Source organism: Malaya genurostris, chromosome 2 (genome assembly GCF_030247185.1).
Source record: "Malaya genurostris strain Urasoe2022 chromosome 2, Malgen_1.1, whole genome shotgun sequence".
In the NCBI taxonomy this organism is placed as follows: Eukaryota; Metazoa; Arthropoda; class Insecta; order Diptera; family Culicidae; genus Malaya; species Malaya genurostris.
Window position 1 is genome coordinate 71703751 of NC_080571.1, and position 22049 is coordinate 71725799.

A 22049-nucleotide genomic window follows, 5' to 3' on the forward strand; every position below is an offset into this window, starting at 1 on the left:
GAGCCATCCTTCCTTTATTCGGGAAAATTGATGTAACTCGATCAAATAAAGAGATAGAGAGGTGCTTTTTTCAGCAAAGTTGCTCGCAATGAAATTTCCTACAACTTTATTGTACAACCAAATCATTTTTGAGTTCAATTAAGAAAGTTAGATTTCAGATTTCAATCTAAGTAAGGACCACCCTAGTAACTTTTTTCATCAAAAGGAGCGCTATTTGATTACAAACAACTTTTGTGAAGACATGACCTACAAAAAACTAATATTTGATGGTGAAAATATTTTTGTCACGCTAATTTCCCGTTTCGGACCACTGTGCACTGCGAGAACGTTTTTCCGTCTTTTTTTTTTGTAACTTTGCATACATTCCCGCGATTAGGAAAATCATCGACATTGTCGACTTTTATTCTAGCGATTCACCTACTGCTACGTTACGAACTGCTTCGACTTCCCCAATGTATTTTGCAGCAGCTGATTCCAATTATTTGAGTCCTTTTTCATGGCACTCATCTCGAAAAACGACTGAATTCCGCGTACAGTTTATGTAACAGACTGTATGTATTCTTTGATTTTCCGGGCAGTAGTCAACATTTTTGTTTAAACTACTGCTAGAAAATATCTACCGCCAGAGTTATGTACCACGAAACTAACGTTTCACTTCTTGTAGTAGCTCTCGTAGTTCGATTTCCACAAAACATGTACTACTGAAAGGCGCACAGATCGTCTCTTATCACGCCACATATTTATAGTGTTCGCCTTTATTCATTTATATATTCAAATTTATAAACATTTGGAACGTCGTCGGCTCGTTCCCGTAAGCGAAACAAAAATATGAGAAGCACACCACAGTGTACCGATCTGGTTCGGGTTTTCGCCTCTGTCCTCTACAGATAATCAAATATTTCCATTATTCAATTCACATTTTGAAATTCTGCTTGTCACTGCACAGACTCACACTATTTTCTCTAACTTACTGTTTTATTTATGAATATCGCCTCGACACTTCACCGCACTTCACGTCATTAGCTAGCTGAATAGACATAGAAAATAGAAGAAAATAAAATTGAATGCGAAACCACACGGAAAACAATTGTCAATCAGTTGGAGAGAAACCGACACAAATAGGCACCACTCTGCTTGACGTGATTAATTTATCAATTGTGCACTATTTTCGCGGATTGCCTTTCCCTACTATCTGACTGCACATATGCTTCTCTGCATTGCAAGCTCTATTGATTGATTGCGGCGTAGAAACTGGGTTGTTTACGTTTTCCCGTTCGTGGATCGGAATTTTTTTTTTTATTCACCTGAAACTTTATTCATCATTTCATTCACTGTTCGGTGCTCTTATCTCACACTCTGAGCGCACCAGTGGCCGAAGCTCTCCCGGCGCAAGTAGTAAACTAACGAGGACGATTCAATCAGTGCTCTCTTTGTAATGCCTAATAGTTGTAACGAAACATATTGCGACTGTTCGTCGCGCACTTCAATTCGATCTATCATCATCATCATCATCATCATCCGTCGGACGGAAACATCCTCTTCTGCTGCCGTGGCACTCAAAATTCCGTCACCATCCAACAATCTGTTCTGGTGATGGTTCGATCTAGTTCCGATCAAGTTCAAGGTCACGGTTTAAAATAGCTCAAGTAAGTAAGCACAAGTGGTCCACAGATCCGACCCCATTGGAAAGGTCGCGGGTTGGAAAGATATGATTTGCATATGATTTTAAAAACTTTCCTGTAAAACTTTGAAACCATTCATTCCGACCCGCGTTAATTCCCAGCAATCCTCCTTTTGCTGGGTTGCTTCAAGTGACTTCTGGTACAGGAACAGATTTGCATAATCGTTAAAAGTAACGTGAGGCGAAGTCGTGTTTGAATAGAAAGAGACTTAGTTCCAGACGCAGCGGGGAACCGATGGGAAACCCTACTGTTGTATGAATCAAATAAAGATTCACACGTTCAACTGATCAAGCTTTGAACAGAATATTGGCATAAGTTTTGGTATATATGATTTTTTTTCCTTTCTCATATAGGAACCTGGAGGGCCGATTGTAATATACCATCCGAATCAGTTAGTCGAGATCTAAAAATTATCTCGGAGGTGGCCAGACCGATTGCCACAAACTTAGATTCAAACGAAAAATCTTATGGTCCCATACAAAGTTTCTGAATTTCACCTGTGTACAACTTCCTGTTCCGGAACTACAGGATAAAAAAAATAAAATAATGTCAATCACTTTTCTGAAAGATGGTTGAACTAATTCCTAGCATCTCAGGTTCCAATGAAAGATCTTATGATCCCAGAGAAAATTACTGATTTTGATTTAGATACAACAACTTTCCAACTGTTCCGGATATACATGGTGATAAGTGTAAAATTGTCACTTTTAAGTATTTTGCCTTTCTCTATGGGAAGGTAATAGAATTGATGGAAATTTTCTCGAAGATGGCTGAACCGATTTTCACTAACTTGGACTCGTTTGAAAGCTACTCTTAGGTTATGATTCACAACGAAGATCGATTTTATGTCACTTCTGGTTCCGGAGACATAATGGTGACATAATCAACAAAACGCACAATTTTGTCGGAGATGGCTGAACCAATTTCTAAAAGCTTAGGTTCGTTTAAAAGCTACTACTGGATCATAGATCAAATTCGAAGATCAATTGGCTGTCACTTTCAGTTCACGAGATACTTTCTTTACTAAATTCACCTGGGTGCATTTTCCAAATTTCACATCACGATTTGATTTCTCAATAACTTTTTCCTTGTTTGAGTACTTTCTCTAATTCTTTCACGAAACTAAAACTTTTTTATAAATATCACGTTTATTACGTGGACGTTGTTTAAATAGTGAAAAAAATTATCTTAACACAGAACATAAAAATCAGCCTAATCTATCTGTTGCACGTTTGCTAGCTTTAGTCTATGATAATCCATGAACGGAGACACATCGATTGCGCAGACAATCATCTACGTTAAGACAGTGAAACTACACACAGCATTACTCAACGGATGCTTCAATCAATGGCGAATGAAATGGTTCTTCAAGCCTAAACGCAGAAAAACTAAGACGTTCGCAGTGTGAGTTTCGTTTCAAACAAGAGCGATTGCGTCACCCTGCTGCTGGTCGTTTGCATTGGAGCAAATTACAACAAAAAGTGACTAAAGTTGGGGAACATTATACAATATCAGCTCTTCTGATGATCTAATTCTTTGCAAATTGGAGATAAAAATCATCACTTTAGTGCAAATTTAGAAATTAATTAGCTTTGTGCACTTTTTGCAGTGCGAAATTTTATCCAAACGAGTGCGAATAAAGCCAGCATTTGACTGCTTCCCGTTCGAGGAAAATACTACGATTAGTGTTTAAGGAGTGTATCGGAAATAAGCTATCCACATACATTTCTGTTGTACGCATGTATTTGTGATGGTTTTTTATGCTCAGATCACTAAGATGGCTGTCAGTTTTCGTTTGTTTACTTGTTTGTGCGGTTGAAATTTTGCGTTTTAAAAATGTCGAGTATTGAAAAGGAAGTGAAAATTAAGGTTCTGGACACATGGCTAAGTGAGAAGGGTATAACTATGCGAAAATTGGCGAAGCGGTTTGGAATTCATCATGCCAGTGTTAAAACCATGAATAATAAGTTTGGGGAACACTATGCTTTGAATAAGCTACCATGAAGAGGCGGTTCTTCCAATCCGAAACTGGACCAGAAAGTGATATCTCTAATCATGAAGAACCTATCAATGTCAATACGTGATTTGGCCAAAAAAGCAGGAACGAGTGTCGGAATGATCCAGCGTATCAAGAGGTGAAATCACCTGAAGACCTACAAGAAGCAGCAAATCTCGAAACAAAGTGTAGAACAGAAGAAGCGAGCAGCAACAAGGACCGGGAAATTGTATTCGCGTCTTTTGCAGTGTCCGGATACATGCGTTTTGATGGACAGTGAGACTTATGTAAAGGAGAACTGGTATGGCAAGTAATATGTTCCTGTGGTTTGAAGTTAACAATTTACCGCGACTATGAATGCACTACCACACTACCGAAACTAAAAATTCAGAAATCTATCAATCTGAGTGTCTCCAGAAGAGATTGCTGCCTTTATATAAGAAGCATAGTACACCTACACTATTTTGGCCGGATTTAGAGTCGGCTCACTTTGCCAAACCACTCTCAATTGGCTTGCGGAAAAGGGTAAAAATTTCGTTGAGAAAAATATCAATCCACCAAATTGCCCTCAGCTTCGACCCATCGAACGTTATTGGGTAATCTTGAAGAGGGTCTTCAAGAAGACTGGTAAAGCAGCTGGGAACATGCAGGAGTTAATAAAAAATTGGGCTCAAGCGTCCAAAAATTGCGATGCAACACTTGTTTGGAACTTGATGAAGAGCGTTCGATCAAAAGATCAATAATTCGTGAAGGAATAACCTAAATTTCATCCGGTTTTCATTATGCCTAAGTTTAACCTCGTACAATAAAAGATCAATTTTTAGTTTGAATAAAATATCGTTTTTTATCATAATTTGAAAGAAAATTTTGTGGATAGCTTATTTTCGATACACTCCTTATATGGTAAAATAATAATGAAATAACGGGATTACACCATTTTGATAGTTTCTTTCACTGAAATATTGAGATATATGAAATATATGTACGATTGTATGACTTGTGCTACGATTAAAAATATGTAATGATTTCTTCTATTTTAGGCGATCAAACGGCATCAAATCAATTAATATCTATACGCATATCGAACGCAGTCCTACCTCAATCGCGCTCCAGGTACTTATGGGTTGTGAATAAAGTTCGAAGATTAATTTGCTGTCACTTCTGAGAATATAATCGTATAAGTCACGTAACCGAGAAATCGCGTTTTTTTCTATCCGCACATTTTCAGAAAGTTTCCAATCACCAAAGTTGTTGTCGAATATGCAACGCTAAATCCCGGTTTTGTGAATTAACCAAATTTATCTGATTCAAATTTTGTCAGAAACTATTTGCCCTAATTTGTCCAATTAATTTTTTTCATGAAAAAAGTATGTTATAATAGAACTGTTTGAATGACAAGAGATAGGCATCATCATACCACTAGGTAAATTGGATAAGCCTTTCCTTCATATGGTCTAAATAAGTACTAAATTTCTTTAAGTTGGTTAATACATTTCTCAAGGTTTCTGATTAAGATCTTTTCATTTTTGTGACCAGTCTGTCAAATTAAGAAGAAGTTGTTCAGAAGAAGCATCATCGCTCTAAATAACAGTTTGCAATTTCAAACACACTACCCTATAGCTCCGGACCAGAAGTCGAATTCGGATGAAATTTGAGACTCTAAGACTTTGACTATCTCTGTAAAAAATTAGTTTTGACATTATTTGGCACATACACACACATTGCTCAGATCGACGTGCAATTTTGAATGGTATAGGACACTTGGCTATTCCAAAAACTGTAAAACAACTGAGTTGGATTCAAAACATTCAAGATTTGTTTTACGTTCCGTCTCCGATTCATCAATGCATTGACAATTTATATTAAACTTTTTACGCCTCCTGACGGTTCAACATAAACCGCTAAACAGACCTCAAGTTGATGCTATTAGCTACTACACTGTCTGCATCAAATGGCCTTGCCTTTATTGAAGTACCGAAGTAGGTCGTGTTATTGTATGGTCTTACACATTGTTTTCTTTTATACTGGTCCTTGGGCAGAGTTGCAATTTGGCAGTCACGTCGAATGACCTTGACAGACTGACTAAACTCATCGTTAACGTCCACTGTGAAAGTGACTGTGAAATGAGATACTCGATAGTTCTATACTAGAAGTAGAAGCCTGAGACAGGCGATTTTTTTTGTTTTTTCTTTCATTCTCCTATTCCTTGTTGAAGTTAAAAAAAACAGAGAGCATGGACATACACAAAAATAGATAAAGCTCATTTTTGTAAAAAGTTATCGGTTTTAAAGTTTATTGAAGTAAATGAATATATTTCAATATTTATGCTGTTCGATTATTATTTAGTCACATTGTAATTAAGCAGTGACAGGAGAAATGAAGCTAATATAAATTGCACCAGCAATCAATGATTGTCCTGACGAGTGAAATATCGGGAGTTCACTTCAACATCTCATAGAACGCATAAGTTTTACTTCTTAAGCCGACTTCCAGTCTCGGAATTACAGAGTAATGAGTAATTGAAATATGAAAGTATAACTTAAAACTTTTAAATTCACAAAACTGTTTGAATTTGTAATTTATATTAGTCGATGGTTGAACGGTCTGGATCCTGGAAGTACCGAGAATAGTGATCGAATTCTCACAAAAATTTAAAAAAATCTAAAACTTCACCTAAAATGTACAGACACATTTTCTTTTTTTATTGCAGTTGACGAGGGTCGACCCATAACCTTCTACGCTAGGAAATCTCAAAATAAATTCTTTTTTCATCCTCCGTCACGATCTCGTGCAGAAATGCCAAGACAGTGCAATTTTGCTTTTTCTACTATTAATCATCACTCATGAGGAACCTATTTTCCCTCCTTCTGAATCTTTCGAACGTTAAATTTCTTTACTAACTGTTTTTGAGTTTCGGTATTGTCTTCGATTTGAGTTGATGTGTGCATTTCAGGAGTTCCTTAGCTATTGGTGATAGACAACGACAAAGGATGAGAATATGAAGCAGTTTTTTCATTTCAGTTTTTCAAGTAATTTTTCGATGTTTTTACCAATATACAACAGAATAAGTCCATTACAACTAGCAATGAAAACCACCCAAAATGATGCTTCCAATAATGAAAGCAACAGCAACTACAGTAAATCAATAGATGATGGTGCCACAAGTGAACCAGCGCGGCATATCTTCCCAGAAATACATTTTAAACTAGTATTTTCAAACAACTAGTTCAAATAGAACACCTGTTTCGCAGATAATTTTCTACGGTTACGCTGATCAGTTCAATTAACAAATTTTAAAATAAAATTCAACGTAGACCAGGGAATGAAGTTCATTGGAAGACTAATACCAACATTATGTCCTCGAGTTCAAATTCCAAAGCCGCCTAAGAACCGAATTTAAATAATCTAGTGTTTAGGTGGCATTGAACATAATGATTCTACATCAACATGTCATGAAAACATTACCATATTTAAAATAAAAGTATTATGAGTTGCTTGTTTCTTCGAAACAAATTTGATGCCCATTTTATCTCATCAAGCTTTTTTGCACTATTCTATAACAAATCCATTCACGTAAAAACCAATCGCATATTGAAAATAATTTGCATAATAAAACTTAATTTGCCTACAATTAATAATGCCAAATAAATAAACCTATGATTAGATTCTCAGTTACCCTCGTAAGCACATCAAATCATCAAACCTTTTTTGCAAATTATGAAAAATAACCTTGAGTACGAATAATTTGCAGTTTTGGCTATTGTGGATTTTAGTTGCGTGACACAAAACTTTTTTACGACCGTCTTCCTAAAAACTGTCATCTGTGTAATAATTCTGCCGTGCTTCAACAACACGGAACAGGAAAAGTACAACTTCGCATCATTCAAATATTGTCTTATATCCATTATCTTAGTAAAACCAAAATCTCAATCGCAGATTTCCTCCTAACAGTATCCGAATTATTTTCCCAGCATTACCACCCGAACGCTGACAGCATCAGAGGATGCCGATAGCAAGGATCTAGATCGCACCGAATAAACTTCAAAATGTAAGCCACGATAGCACTGAAGCAAATTAAGAAAAAAAAATCATCACATCCTACTTTGCTGTACACCTTCTTCCGAAAATGGTCTGTTTGGTTGTAAGCAGGCTCTTCTCTTCTCGGCCGTCGCTGATGCAGTTGTGGCCACTGCTACTGCTGCCGATGATGATGATGATGATAATGATGGTGATGATGCTGCTGCTGCCAGTACAAAATGTTTCTTCTACTTTTTTCCTCGAGGTTTATGAGATGATCTTTGGCCCGCAGCAGGAAAAATCATCACCACACACTAGATAACACATTTCACGGGCAATAAATATTTCACTGGAACGCAGAAATCGTCGGTCTACGTTTTGACACTAGTTTTGCTCGATTTCAAAATGGATTTGCCGATAAAAACTTGAATTAATTTTCGTTAAAACGGGAAAACATCACACCGCCGCCTTCGAAGCGCAATCAAAACACGTACGAAGGGGAGTGGTGTTTCGCTGTCGTTTCGACTCGGCTTCGCTGTCAGAGGATAATATTCAGCGCAGACACCGGGGGTACGCCAATGGTATTCGTTACTATCCATTTACTTGGATTCTGCTTACTTGTTAAATGTAATATAAACTCCCGAGCAGAATAAATATTCCTTTGTAATATTCCGCATTTGTAATGGTCCCTTTCCGCATTTGTAATGGTCCCTTTATTTCCACAGGGAAGATTTTTAATGTAATAAATTTAGTTTAAGTTCACATTAGTTCATTAAGCTGCTATAATATATAAAACTAACGTTTAGTAAATTCCTACTGTTTTGGTTCAGAGCTCATGGATCTACTGTTGCTTCATAGATTTGTAACAACACATTATAGGTCTATTATTAACAATTTATGTATGATATTTTTCAATCTTACCGTTAGATAATTTTAGAGAACTCTAGTTCTAAGATAGATATTTATCGAACAGTGCACTCCTAGAATAAGTTAGGTTAAGCGATAAGTATTAATTCAATTAAGTGGCAAGAACTTTTATCTATAAGTTCAAGTTCAAACAAGTAACTATTTGGAAAGGAATGTAACTGTAATTACGCAAATAAGTATTTATAAAACTAAGCGGCGTTCGGTTCACACACGTTTCCCTAACTCTCAAACCATTTGTTTTACTTCTTCTTCATCTATTGAACTATCATTCTCTTCACGGTACTATCGCTATCAAGATGCGCTAAACTTGTTGTTGACAAGTGTAATACTTCACAAGTGTCAGCTATAATAAAGTGGGAGCGATGTTTTAGCTAACTAGCTCAATTACATTACGGCCCTTATTACCGTTCTCACTTCCACTTTCACATTCACTTCACTTACATGTCACTTCATTTGATTTTACCTAGTACCAGTATCACGCATAGTGAAGTGATAACTGTGATGGAAAAAAATAATTTTTTCAACAAAATGTTGGTGGCGTGATTTTCATAATGGCATCAAGTTCATTTAAGTAATTACTTTTGTCTCTGAAGCGAAATCCGTAATAAGGACATACATTCACTTCACTTGATTTCCACCGTGAAGTGATACCCATAATAAGGGTCACAGTCACTTCACTTGGTTTTCACCGTGTAGTGGCACCGGTAATAAGGGCCTACATTTATGCTCGCACACAAACACAAAAGTAAGCAATATGCTAGAATTGTTGTTATATATCACGTTGCTAGATCTACGACTTTTCTTCACTGGTCTCTGGTTTTATACCATGTTCACATTAGCGCTGACAGAGATGTCTATCTCCTATGTGTGACGAAGAGCAAGCAAAATTTCTCCCCTCGCACTGACAACTTCAACGAGAGCTCTTCTCTTTCACATTTATACACCACTGTTGTGTAAGTGTGCACGCATCATGAGTGCGTTTGTTTATTTCCTTTTACCTCTTCCACTGAATCGCACCAAAGTGCTAGAGCATTAGCTAATAAATTCTCTGAGGAGGATGCAGATACTTTCACAGAGGTGTACACGCCGGTGAGCACTCTGCTGTATGGTTTTCGTAGATGAAGCGTGGACACGCAAAATCAGCAAAATAAAACAATTTATCGTAAAATTTTCGGTTTTCCTTGCAAATTTTTCATAGCAAGGCCAGATCTACTCTCTATTAATTGAAGTTCACAGAAGTGTTCGCTCACAATCACGCGCCAGTGGTCACTTGGGTGTATTTAGACGAGAGCGCGTGTGAGCGATTCATGCGAAGAGAATGTGTTTCACTCGCGCCAGCTGCTTTAACCACAAGCACACACTCAAATGCTGTCTATTCGACACTGAGAAGAAGTGCGCTTTCCTCTTTGTGCGGTGCTTCGTTTTTTTCATCCTCGGTGTGGCAAAAATCTGACTCTAGCGTGTATAACTCTGGTGAAATGCCATCTCTGAGCGCTGATATCACTTGTTATACCGAAATGATATGTTTATGTTTATTTGAAAACGTTAGAGGACAGGTTAAAATCAAAATACTCGGCGAACTCGTTGAAGCTTAGGCACATAGATCTGAATGGTTCATGCTATCCACAGTATACGGAGTATTGCGGAGTAAAGCTTGCTTAATTTAGATTTGGAACAAACTTTTGCTCATATGAACAAACATTGACGACGATTCGGAAGCCTCAAGCCACACCTTCTTTGTTAACCGGAAACGTATGGGATGCCTTCCAACGCATAGGAAACTCATTGTTCTGTCGATAGATTAAACAGCGTTCCTAACGGGTAGCTTAATTACATCAAAGAGTCAATGATATCGTTTAACAATTAAGTTGACATTTTGGATGTTCTTATTAGAAAAATAGATCAATAATATTACCTTTCTCTCTTAAAATTCAAACAATGATTTCGCTTTTTTTTGTCTTCGAACGCCTGTATTTTCACAGTGAATCTCATTGGAGCATGACAACAACATCCAATTTAATGAGGAATATGCTGAATGGTTTATTTTCCGTATTTTGAAATCGCACCCCTATATGAAAAGGAAAAACGCAATCCTACGTCAAAACATCCGGGGATAAGTGCATAGTATTGGGTCTAAAAAATAAGCTTTGGAGGATTACACCTAGATGCCGGTGTGAATTTATAATTGCGTAGTTTTGTATACATCGTTAGGTGTAAATGCTTTTAAAACTGTTATATCTTACCATAAACACTGCAATAGGAACTGTTATATCACCTGCCATACAGCCCAGATAAAGTACTTTCTGATTTCTATTTCTATTCCGACAGCTGATCTTGCTGCATATCGCTTTACTTCATACAAAGAATTGAAAAATGGCATCGATTCGGGAAAGACTATATAACCAGTTTTTCGAAGGAGAATTACCCATAATGATAGGAAAAGTTGTAGAAAGTGATCAACCGTGCTTTGATATAACTAATTGTACACATTTTTACAACAAAATAATAACTTCGGGAATGCCTTACAACTTACCTGTAAACCCAATAACCATTGTTCATGTCTATTCATGATAAGGGATACTATCCATCTCCAAAATGCAATTGAAATCTTTATCGTACTTGGGAACATAACAGGGAGAACATTTTTTCGGATCATTTGAATACCAATTTACAATGTTCGAAAACGATATTTATTTTTCTAGTTTAAACAGACTTTTCTATTTAAAAATTATAAGGTATACATTCGAGATAGGCATACACAGAGAGTGCAGAAACTATATAAAATTATCACATTTTTATATTCTTTTGTCATTTCGCATGAGGCTGTGAGTGTGGCTATGTAACGACTTTTTGCTCCGAAAAAGTTTGCTTATATTCCTGATCTGTCTTCAGAAGACTGTAAAGTAAAACATCAGACGTCGTTCTGGGCTAGAGCGGGCTATACTAATCGCAAATGAGTTCTTCAACTGTTTGGTTGGTTCGACCATGGAAAATTTGGCCCAAAATTCGGTTGATTCATACGGAACCTATGCTTACTAATAATTTGACTTGAACTGATATTTTTTTTCGAGGAATTCAAAACCACTAGCATTCCATGCCTTCTCTCTAGGTTCAAAGTACGACGATAGCTATTTTCGCGCGCTCTTTGTAAATGACAGGATGAAGTAGGGTGATTTTTAAATTAGATGAAAAAATAGTACTACAATGATTATGGTTCGTTTTCTGCTCGGGGTATATAAAATATTTGCATGTTTGATTAACGAAGTCCAACTTCTCTGGCTTACAGTTGCTAAAGTCGTAGTTTGTTCATAGCTTGCGTTAAATTAATACGTACACATTGCTAAAGTCTCGAAATAAGAAATAAGAATAACTAAAAAATCATAAAAAAAAAACGCACAAAAATCTTTCTTATATCAAAGGTATGCTTAGCTCCTAGACTTGTAATGTAGCTGTCTGTATTTGTGTGGTTCCCTTGTGTTCTTAAAACGACTTCACTTGATTCGCACTACAATGTCGTGGGATCCGGAAATGTCTTTCATTTGGAGCACAGTAACGCATGGGGCCATTTTTGTATTTGTTCGCTTGCTACCGACTTGTTCGATTTGTTACTAAATACATTCATATATCCATATCAGTAATGTGGTTTATTTTGCAGTTCTTACAGATGTAGGTACTTACACTATCCTTGTTCTCATCCTATAATAGATTTGTTTTGTTTTACTCAACGTAACCTTAATACTATTTATGTAGATGTATTGGTTGTCCCTACTCTGAATTGCAATTACAGCTTAAACTTCTAATTGCTTAGATGCTTGTTGTATGATGAACGGTTCACTCCACATTCGCCTCAAGTCACCCTGGAATTGGAGAAAAAAATCCAACATTTTACACGAAGTTTAAGGTATGCATTGTACAGCCGTCGTACGCATAATTGACCCATATCCTGTGGAGTTTCCTATATTCATGGGACACTTATGCTTGGGACATGACAATTTATGATGAAAAGACCAGATAAAAACTACCAGGCCCGTGCGCAGGAGGGTTTGTGGGAAGTTTCCCCCATGGAAGATTTTTCAATAGTAAGTTCCATGAACAATAGAGTATTTTTTATGTAAAAGTGCAAATAACTTGACCTTTCTTTCAAAGTTTTGCACCTTCCTCACCTTTTGAACCCCCCTCCCTCCCTTGAATATTCGCTCGGTCATCCATGGATATTTGCTCGGTCATCCATGGGAATTACTCTTCAATGTCCATAAGCAAGGATGGCTTTTATCGTATCAAAGAACGCTCACCAATAGCTCTTCACACGATTGAATCAGTGCCATCAAAGAGAGACGGCTATCATCGCAACAACAAAAACCCGGCATGGCTCATTTAACATAGAATAGAAACCAGTGCGAGAGCGAACTTCTCTCGATGACATTTCTGAGAATCAAAGGTTAGCTAGCTGCTGTGGGGATCCTCTCTGAAGCAACAAACGGTCGCTTATTTACGTTTCGCGATCCGATTCTATACAGGCAGTTGATCATTGCGATAGAATCATTTTACTTTTCACTAAATTTCTGTTTGAGCTGTTAGTAGAATGTTCTCACTAATAGTACTGTTGTTGTACCGTTGAATTCCACTATGTTATATCACGTCATTACACTCTCACAAAGTCACTATTTTCACAGTCACTATTTTTCCGAAAGTGTATCAAACGTTATAATACAGATACGTATTTCGGAATGCTATTTGCATCCTTCTTCAGTGTATCGGTTTTATAAGTTATGTTCGAATCCTGTCTCTGAGCTCGAACCTTTATAAGTTTTGTATAAGGATTTTACTTTTGCCGCTTGTTCTAACTATGTGCATATAACCTTTGTATAAGTTGTGTCTATGAAAATGTCTGTGAATACTCCACACAAGGGTTTTGAAATATTGCAACCTAGTATAAGAATCATCAAGTTGAATCATCGATTCGATTTTCTGTGATAATTGTCAACTTGCGATTCTCTCTTGGGAAATTCCACATAGCAACTTGTCAGACTGTACATTTTTTTAAGGGCTGTGAAATACTCAGAGTATGAAGTGGAGCGAAGAAATGTAGAACAATTCTCTCGCGGTTCATGCATTGAGAGACTCAAATTCTTGTAGCATCTTCTACCGGATTGAAAATGTTGTATACAATATAGATAGCAATATAAAAGCTTCTGTCAAATTTTCGGTAATCACCAACACTGTCCATAAGCCTTCCTTTCTTAAACCAAATAATTATCACGATTTTGAAGCGTCCCATGGTTTAGTACGAATGAGTTGCACAGACTCACAAATATAGAACCATTAGATGTAATGTAAGGGGACGAGTATAGTGTGATGGGTAGGTCGATGCAGCCCACCTGGGTTCGATACTCAACCTCGCACATAGAGCCAAAAAATTTTTCTGGCACGAAGCGGCGGAAGCCTTTAATATTAAAACCTCTTTACTCAAAAAATGTAACATAAGTTGTATTGTAAACAAATTCCGATAAAAGTCGATGCAATCTTCAATTGAATTCGCTCTTTGTAAATATTAGCTAGTAAGCTAATTTACAAGTTCTTTTCCCCGGTTACACGTTACAGATAGGTTTTCAATTTCCCTACAAAAAAAATAACAGAATAGAGATAGAAAAAAAGTTATTTTAATGGAAATAGCCTAATCATGTATGATAGGGCTGAAAAGTTACTACATGTGAATGTAAACTCTACTTAACTCTCAACAATTTTAAATATAATTCATATTACAATAAAACATATATGAAAATCTTTCCATTAGAAAACTATGAATGTAAATTCCCCTTTCCTAGCAGCCTAGATGTCGTGTAGCGTCGATAGCGGTTTCTAATTTGTTAGGAATAACACAACGGTCTACTTGCCCGATAAAAAGGTAAACGTGTAACATTTGGCGGAATTATTCTGACCAATAATTATTCCACATGTTTCCTGTTTCATGTCGTAAAAGACCACCAAACAGGAGCTCCCAATTGTAGGGGTATTTCAATGCCCATTGCTGCAGAAGTTTCAATAATAAAGTTGTGAACAGGGTATCTTGGCTTTTACCCTTGCTGTGTTAAGCGAAGTTCTGACACACTAAAGAATTAAAACCGCACACATAAAAATCATTCTCAAAATTCGAGTTTTGACGTGAATACGTCTTACTTTAACATTGGGCGTCTTTTTAAAATTTACCCTCTAGGAGAGTGATAAATTTTTGATCGTGAATACCTTTTGTTATATCTATTGTATCAACATAACTTTTACTACCTGCCATCGGAAATATGGTCAGCAATTTCTTATAAAATTTTCAGTAGTATTAAATAAGCACAAATAACTTGAAATTTAAGTTTGCTAAAATGTTTGACATAAACGAGCATCAAAGAGGAAAATTCATGACGACTGTATTTGGCTCCTTTTCGTACCCGCGACGACGGTTTTGAGCTAGTAAGGGACATTTCATTACTACGTTACCTTTCGCAAAAAATAACTTCTTTTGGTATAAGCGAATCGGTAGTTTACTTATTGGCTATGTACACCGATCGTTCGAAGTACTTGTTCCGGTGTAGGAAAAATAATGAAAAGATTTATTTTGTGGCGCACGGCGCGTTCTCAGTGTGAGTTTCGCTTCATACAAGTGTAATTACATCAATTACATTCAGCTGCTGGTCGTTTGTATTGAAGTGAACTGCCCATACTCGCATATCAGTCCCATATCGATTTTCGCCATTTTTGAGTTAGCTTGAGGAATGAAATTTATTCTCAATATACTCTCAGAAATTGCAATAAAAGTTGAGGGTTTGTTCAGTAAAATGTGAAAAAATATCAACTCATGTCTGTCCCATATGCAAAATACCCGCATATCAGTCCCATTCAGTGCAAATTTCAATAATTTTATTTGCTAAAATGTTGGAATAGTAAAGCTGTATTACCGATATTTCATATAATAATATCATGATTTAGCATTATGTAGCACAATATATCAAAAAATTCGGAAATAATATTTTAATCGTCTTTTTCTCGACTTGCCGATTTTCCATATGGGACTGATATGCAAGTATGGGCAGTGAAATACACTGAAAAGTTAACAACGACTATACTACACTAGAGAAAGCTACATATAATTGTATAATTGTGTGATAATACTGGATTTTGCAGATAAAAGCCTGCTTGTGAGTGTTGAGGCGGCTAAGTGCTGATTGTGATCACAGTGGCGATGACTTGACACACTCCTCTACGATTTTCGTAATGATGTCTTTCAGGAGACAATGCAATAGAAACAGTGCTTCTTTATTGACCATTGAAACCTCGCCCCCTATATTATGATTGCTGCTTTTGTCTGCGTCTCAATGGAATTAGGTCTGATGGAGGAGACAGACGTGTTCATAATTGGAACATGATATTTGAAAATGGAATGACAGTGCGGCCATCTTCAGGCAAACTAGCAGCCACTATCCCAGATATTACAGTTTTTTACCTAGCCACGAACCCTGTGTCTGGATTGGGGAGCCCTGAAGATGGAGTACGCAAATAGTACCGAAAAGATGCCGTAATTTCCATTTGGTACACCGAAGCTTCTTCGAGACATTTAAACACTTCTCTGTCATTCTGTAGCAATACAAGAATCTAATCGAAGAGATCTAATCGTCTAGAAACACAGAAATCGGAAAATACTATAGTTATTTTCGTGTTTTCAATTACTCGACACCGCTACAGCAAAGATTTCAAAAACGATCGAAAATAACACAAATAGTCTCTCTGTGATCATTTGAGCAATGGTGTCAAGTTGAATTATCTGTAAATGCAGGAAAAAAAAATAAATGAAGCTTTTCACTCGTCGCAGAATTATCACAGGAGCTCGTCCGTTACAGTTCCTGGATTCTGAGGTTGTTGTGTTTGAAAACAGTTCGGATTTATTCGTGATTCAAAACTGAATTGGTCTTCCTATATTGATACTTTAGGAGTCATACGGCTTTTGGAGAATCATGAGGACTCAAACCCTATACATTCATTGGATCTTTACAGCCACAATCATTAGGCCAATTGTAGCATATGGATGCCTGTTATGGTTCAGAAAGAATATGTTGCGCCAGTTCAGTCAAAGCTAGATTATCTTTAAAGAATGGTCGTAATGGCGATGACGGGAGCATTCACAACTGCTACTGATGCACTTGAGGCACTCCTGTGCATTAAACCACTACATGTGTTTCGAAAACAAGTATTATCTTATGCATACTCTCTGAGGGTTACACGGCGTTGTAACAGTGACCCTGTATACTATCAGACCCTGTCAGCTTGGAGCGATATCAATCTTCAGTTCAGCAACGCCATCGCACGGCAGCACATTCAACATATCATGTCAATTGTATGGGTGCGTAGTGCTACTATTTTGGCGCGCACGAATTTGACATTTCTCTCCCCGACTTTTATGTACGAGATTCGATGCGGACTCGCCTGAGGGCACAAAGCTCGCAAAAAAGGATGTTGCCATAGATTTGTTCGGAAAATGTGAGAGCTGGATATCTTGTTTGTTAATATGAAGTCTTTGATAATATGCAACTAATCACACTCGCTTGTGATCTCAGATGGTTACATGGGAAAGGAATTTACTTGCTCTTACTGACCGCTTATATGTTAGATAATAGTGCTGGTGTCTACTGTCGTGAAATGACACTAGTCCAGTTTCATTCACTTGATGGGTACTGTACTGTTTTTCAATCAAGAATCTACGCGATTCTGTGTTGTGTTCAATCGGCACTTCAGCAGATAATCTGTGCTAAACGAATTTTGCGTTCCTGACACATAATTTTCAAGAGCAAATATTATTGAGGAGATAGTACAACTACAATTTGTACCGTGATTTGAGAAACAAAAGATACTGCCAGCTGATCCATGAGTTTTGGTAGTTTCAATGAAGTATTACTGGGTAGCAGCATGTTTAAATGATGCCATATGGTTATTAATACTTACCTTTAGATATGCCATCGTTAGCAGAGGTAGCAATGTGAATGGAACTAGGTACAACAAAGCAGGTTGGGCTGCCTTGAATACTTCCGAGCTAACCGTGGCTGTTAATAAACCGAGAAAATAACTGAAAAAAGAGAATATTTTATGAATTGTTACCATAGTCTAGCATTGCATCACATCATACCCTAACAAGGAACAATGGAAATAAGTAAGTTTTGAGCCGACTCCTCTCGGTGGTGGTACGCCCGTTTCCGCCGTTTGCGTGCACTGGGTCTTCTTGTAAGCATCGTAACGCAGTACGAAGCACAGCAGCAGTCCCGGCATAACGATATCTCCCAACCCAAGCATCGAAAAGTGACCACTGTTGTGAATGCTAGGAAATACCAATTTGCCTGGTAGATTTAACTTGGGAGGTTCTCTTACGATTCCTCCGAGATTGAACTTTCGTGCGACAATGCCAACCGGATTCTCCGCGGGACGTGTTGCTACCTTGACCATCACATTCGTACTGAAGATATAAGATGAGAAGAACACCCAGAACACATCATAGATCAATAGCCCCGTGAGCAGTAATGTGGAAACCTTCAAACTTGGCAATCGTACGAAGGCAATAAATGCAACACATAGACCCATTCCCATGGCGTCCATCAACAACCAATGGCCTGTCAAAACCCAGATACAGACAATCGAGACCGCTAACGAGAAACTGAACAGTTCTGCCGCTGTAAAACGACCACAAACTCCAAACGATATCCGATTACCATCGGAACATGGTCGAATGATGTACTGACACATGGGAAGTAGTAGGAACGCTAATGCTACGGTGGCGATAACTGAAAAGTAACAGTGAACCATTTATTCAAAACTAATACTTTCGTTATCTACTCCAAAATGTCTTACTTGCTGTGCAAACGGCAAAAAGCATTTGCATTGAGTCGAAAAAGAAGAACATCACTAGGAGTGAGACGGATGCCCCCAGTGGAAGACAGAGAGCGTGCATAGTATCTAAAGTTGCAAATTTATCTGAAAAAAAATGAACGTTGTCCCATTACTACAATCGTCACGCTGCGCATTGAATGCACTTACTTTGCTCCTGTTGCACTGGTTCTCCCGTGATCAAATTGTTCATGCTTTCGCTTTGACGCTTCTTTTCCTTCTCGCGTTGTTCCTGCTCCATGTTGAGACTGCGGAAGCTGCCATACACAATCAGAAGCATCGATATCAGGCAAGTGGAAACTCGGGACGAATCCATTATGGCGTAGGACGACCACTGGTACTCAGTCTGCTGTTGCTGTTGCTGGAGTATGTCTTCTTGCTGCCCACCAGCAACGAATCCTTCCGACATTGCGCGATTGGCTGGTCCTCGGGAGGGCGAATTCCTTCCAAGGAATTCGTTGGGGACCACTGCGGTCTGGCGACTGAGTCGATTCTGGGTTGATCCGTGCTAACTACTGCTGTCAGACCGACCGACAATCACCGATACAACCGACGTGCACTTGGGCGCGGCACCTGGCTTAGTTCGTCCAGATGGTTACGCGCGCAGCCCGATCAAACGGCTATCGATGTTGGATTATTTGGAGAGAACATTTTGTGTGTTACGGGTGTCCCGATTGTTCGCAGTTTTGTGACCTATGCGGACAAGCTAGAAAGGGAAGAGAGGAATACATTATCAGAACACTGAGTAGCTAATTGAATAAATTGTAAATGAATATTTCAAATTTCACTTGCTATAATATTTCAATTCAATTTAATTTCTGTATATTCGTTAGAATCTAAAAAAAAAATTACATGCATCATTATTATACATTGAGAAGGATCAGGGTCATTTCGCCGAAAGCCATTTCGCCGAAAGCCGTTTCGCCGAAAGTCATTTCGCCGAAAGGGTTATTTCGCCGAATGTCATTTCGCCGAATGGGTCACTTCGCCGAATGCCATTTCGCCGAGAGCCATTTCGCCGAAAGGGTCATTTCGCCGAATCCTAAAATCGTCTTGAAATCGTAATTAGAATTGATTTAAATTAAAGACAAACGATAGATTATAGCGTTAACGCCCGTTTTGTTAACTTACCATTGTACTTCTTGAATAATGATTGATTGTTGTACTCTTGAATAAAGATTGATTCATGAACCTCAGAAAGTAGTTCCCAAGAAAACTTGTTGACTATTAGCTAGTAAGCATCAAAGCAATTGCATAGGTGTATCTACCAGGCAAATGAAGGTGGTATTTTCCGTTTATTAAGTGAAAATGAAAAAATACTAATGCGGCTACGCCACATCGTTTTAGTTCATGTGCTGTCCGACCTCGCTACCGCTCGTTCGGACCTAACTAAAGCAAAGAAACCTAGCTTTGAGTAGACCGGGCAAACGAGGCGGTTACAGGTTTGTATGCAAGAGGCCGCCGCTTCCGACGGCGGGTCGGCGGCCGACTCAGCTGGCGTCGGCTCGGCGGCTTTGTCCCGCCGAGCCATCTTGGCTTCGGTTATGTGGCTGCGCAACATCAGTTATACAGGAGACATAACATGCAGGAGATATGACCCTTTCGGCGAAATGACCCTTTCGGCGAAACGACTTTCGGCGAAATGACCTATTAGGCGAAACGACTTTCGGCGAAATGGCATTCGGCGAAACGACTTTCGGCGATATGACCCGCTCCCATTGAGAATGCTGATTCAACTTGTTATAATTTAATAGGAAAATATACATTCAAATAATATAAAAAAGTCGCCTAAATTACATCATTCACTGTAGTGAATTCTAATCTTATACAGTTATTCCATCCAACTAAACAACTTTTCAAATACTGTGTTGTGCTCATTTTCTAAAAAAAATCGTCCCATGATTATAAAATGCGTATCTTAACATGCACAACTCTTCTTTTTCTTTCTCATGGTTGGTATTAACTCACGTGAGGTGACCCTGGTTGCTGGCTCAGCTTCTTGGCTATATTGACAGTTAATAGTCAAATGGACTTCACTTTCCCTGGACACTCAATGATAGACTCGCGGAGTCGCAATACTGAGCATCCTTAACGCAGATGAAACATCTTTCATTTTCTTCAATCTTTTGTTCTAGCGAAACACGGTCAATCTTGTGCGAAACGCAATCGTAAGCTTCGTGCTCGATTCGTCCGCATCGAATGTTCGAACTGATTGCGAAAAGACATCAGAAAGTGATCGAGTTCTTGTAGACTTATGGCGTCAAAACTTGTGAACACGTGCAAAAAATATGCACTTGATGGCTGAACCGATTTTTACAAAACTTAGATTCATCTGAAAAGTCTTACAATCTCATAGAACGCTATTGAATATTATCTTGATGCTACTACCGGAATTACAGGGTGATAAGTAAAAAAAAAAACAATTTTACGAGTATCTGTATAAATATTGCGGCCTAAAATCGAATAAATTCCTTTGAACTAGCTATAATAATTCTTATATTGTGTGTGTTTTGTTGGTTAATGAGTAAAAAATTGATTTCTGACTTATCGATTGCCAGTACTCGAGTCCAGACATATTGACCAAAAACTCTAAAATGGAACTCACTTTATTTTCTCAGAGATGCCAGAACCAATTTTCACAAACTTAGACTCAAATCAAACTGTTTCATATATTAGTTTATGTTAGTTGCTGGCAAAACAAATTGATTTCGGCTATATTCGTTCCAAGTACCCAGCTTCGAAAGCACCAAAGATAATAGTCAAAAACTCCAAGAGCGAAACTGACTTCATTCTTGTTTCTGTGTAAGAATCAATGAAACGAAGAAAGAATTCTTTTTAAGAATTCCTTAGAATTATTATAATGAAAATATGAGTAATATGAAAAAGGCATCATCGCATCAGCAGACGGATTAAAACAGGTTTTTATTTATTCACTTTCATCCACATAATGAATGTTAAAATCAAATAATTCGCATGAAACTTTACTCTAACTTAACATAAACATAAATAGAAATCAATCTTTGAGCAACTATTACTTACTATTCAGTACTTTTTTGTATGAGATGGCATCAACACTGTTTCCAGAGAAATAATTTCTTGCATACAATGTTTCTATTACACGCAGAGATGCCAGATATTTTCATAGAAAATCTGTATTGCTTTGTATTTATCTGTATTCACTAAAGGAAGGAAATTTCGGAAATAAAATGATGTTTAAAGATATTATTCCATTAGATTATTGTTATAGAATGGCAGATGCAAGGAGCATTCCTTTATATCGTAAGTCCTTGCCGCACTGACAAGAACATTCAACGACGAAATTTAATTGTTTTTGGTATCAACCACAATTGAATTGTAAATCCATATACTTTTTTCGTTTGAAAATGATGACTTGGAATTCAAACGCCCAATACGCAACGTCAAGTCAGGTCATACAACTTTTCAGTCTGACAATAAAGTTTAATGACGCTGCACGAAAAAATTTTCATTTTAATATGGGCAATCAAACACGC

The 22049-nt window shown here is 37.7% G+C and overlaps 2 protein-coding genes across 19 annotated transcripts in view; both read right to left on the bottom strand.

The window, feature by feature from the left end:
- LOC131432269 (SH2B adapter protein 2) overlaps window positions 1-8201 on the bottom strand; it is a 64141-nt gene extending 55940 nt beyond the window's left edge. For 3 of the 10 annotated variants that reach the window (XM_058598440.1, XM_058598430.1, XM_058598441.1), the window contains exon 1: window positions 7781-8201. The gene's annotated coding sequence lies outside the window, so the exon portion shown is untranslated. Of the gene's footprint in view, window positions 1-417; window positions 930-971; window positions 1028-1114; window positions 1256-1304; window positions 1468-7780 lie in introns of those variants that run through there. The other 7 variants (XM_058598431.1, XM_058598434.1, XM_058598435.1 and 4 more) reach the window with 5 other exon arrangements.
- Window positions 8202-11289: 3088 nt separating this feature from the next.
- The window catches only part of LOC131432272 (signal peptide peptidase-like 3), a 109252-nt gene continuing 98492 nt past the window's right edge, over window positions 11290-22049 (bottom strand). For 8 of the 9 annotated variants that reach the window (XM_058598450.1, XM_058598449.1, XM_058598448.1 and 5 more), the window contains 5 exons: window positions 18688-19243; window positions 18502-18624; window positions 17786-18434; window positions 17605-17725; window positions 11290-12479 (listed from right to left, as the gene is read on the bottom strand). In XM_058598450.1, coding sequence (XP_058454433.1) covers window positions 12411-12479; window positions 17605-17725; window positions 17786-18434; window positions 18502-18624; window positions 18688-18946 — 1221 coding nt within the window. In that variant the 5' untranslated portion in view covers window positions 18947-19243 and the 3' untranslated portion in view covers window positions 11290-12410. The remainder of the gene's footprint in view (window positions 12480-17604; window positions 17726-17785; window positions 18435-18501; window positions 18625-18687; window positions 19244-22049) is intronic. The other variant, XR_009229822.1, reaches the window with a different exon arrangement.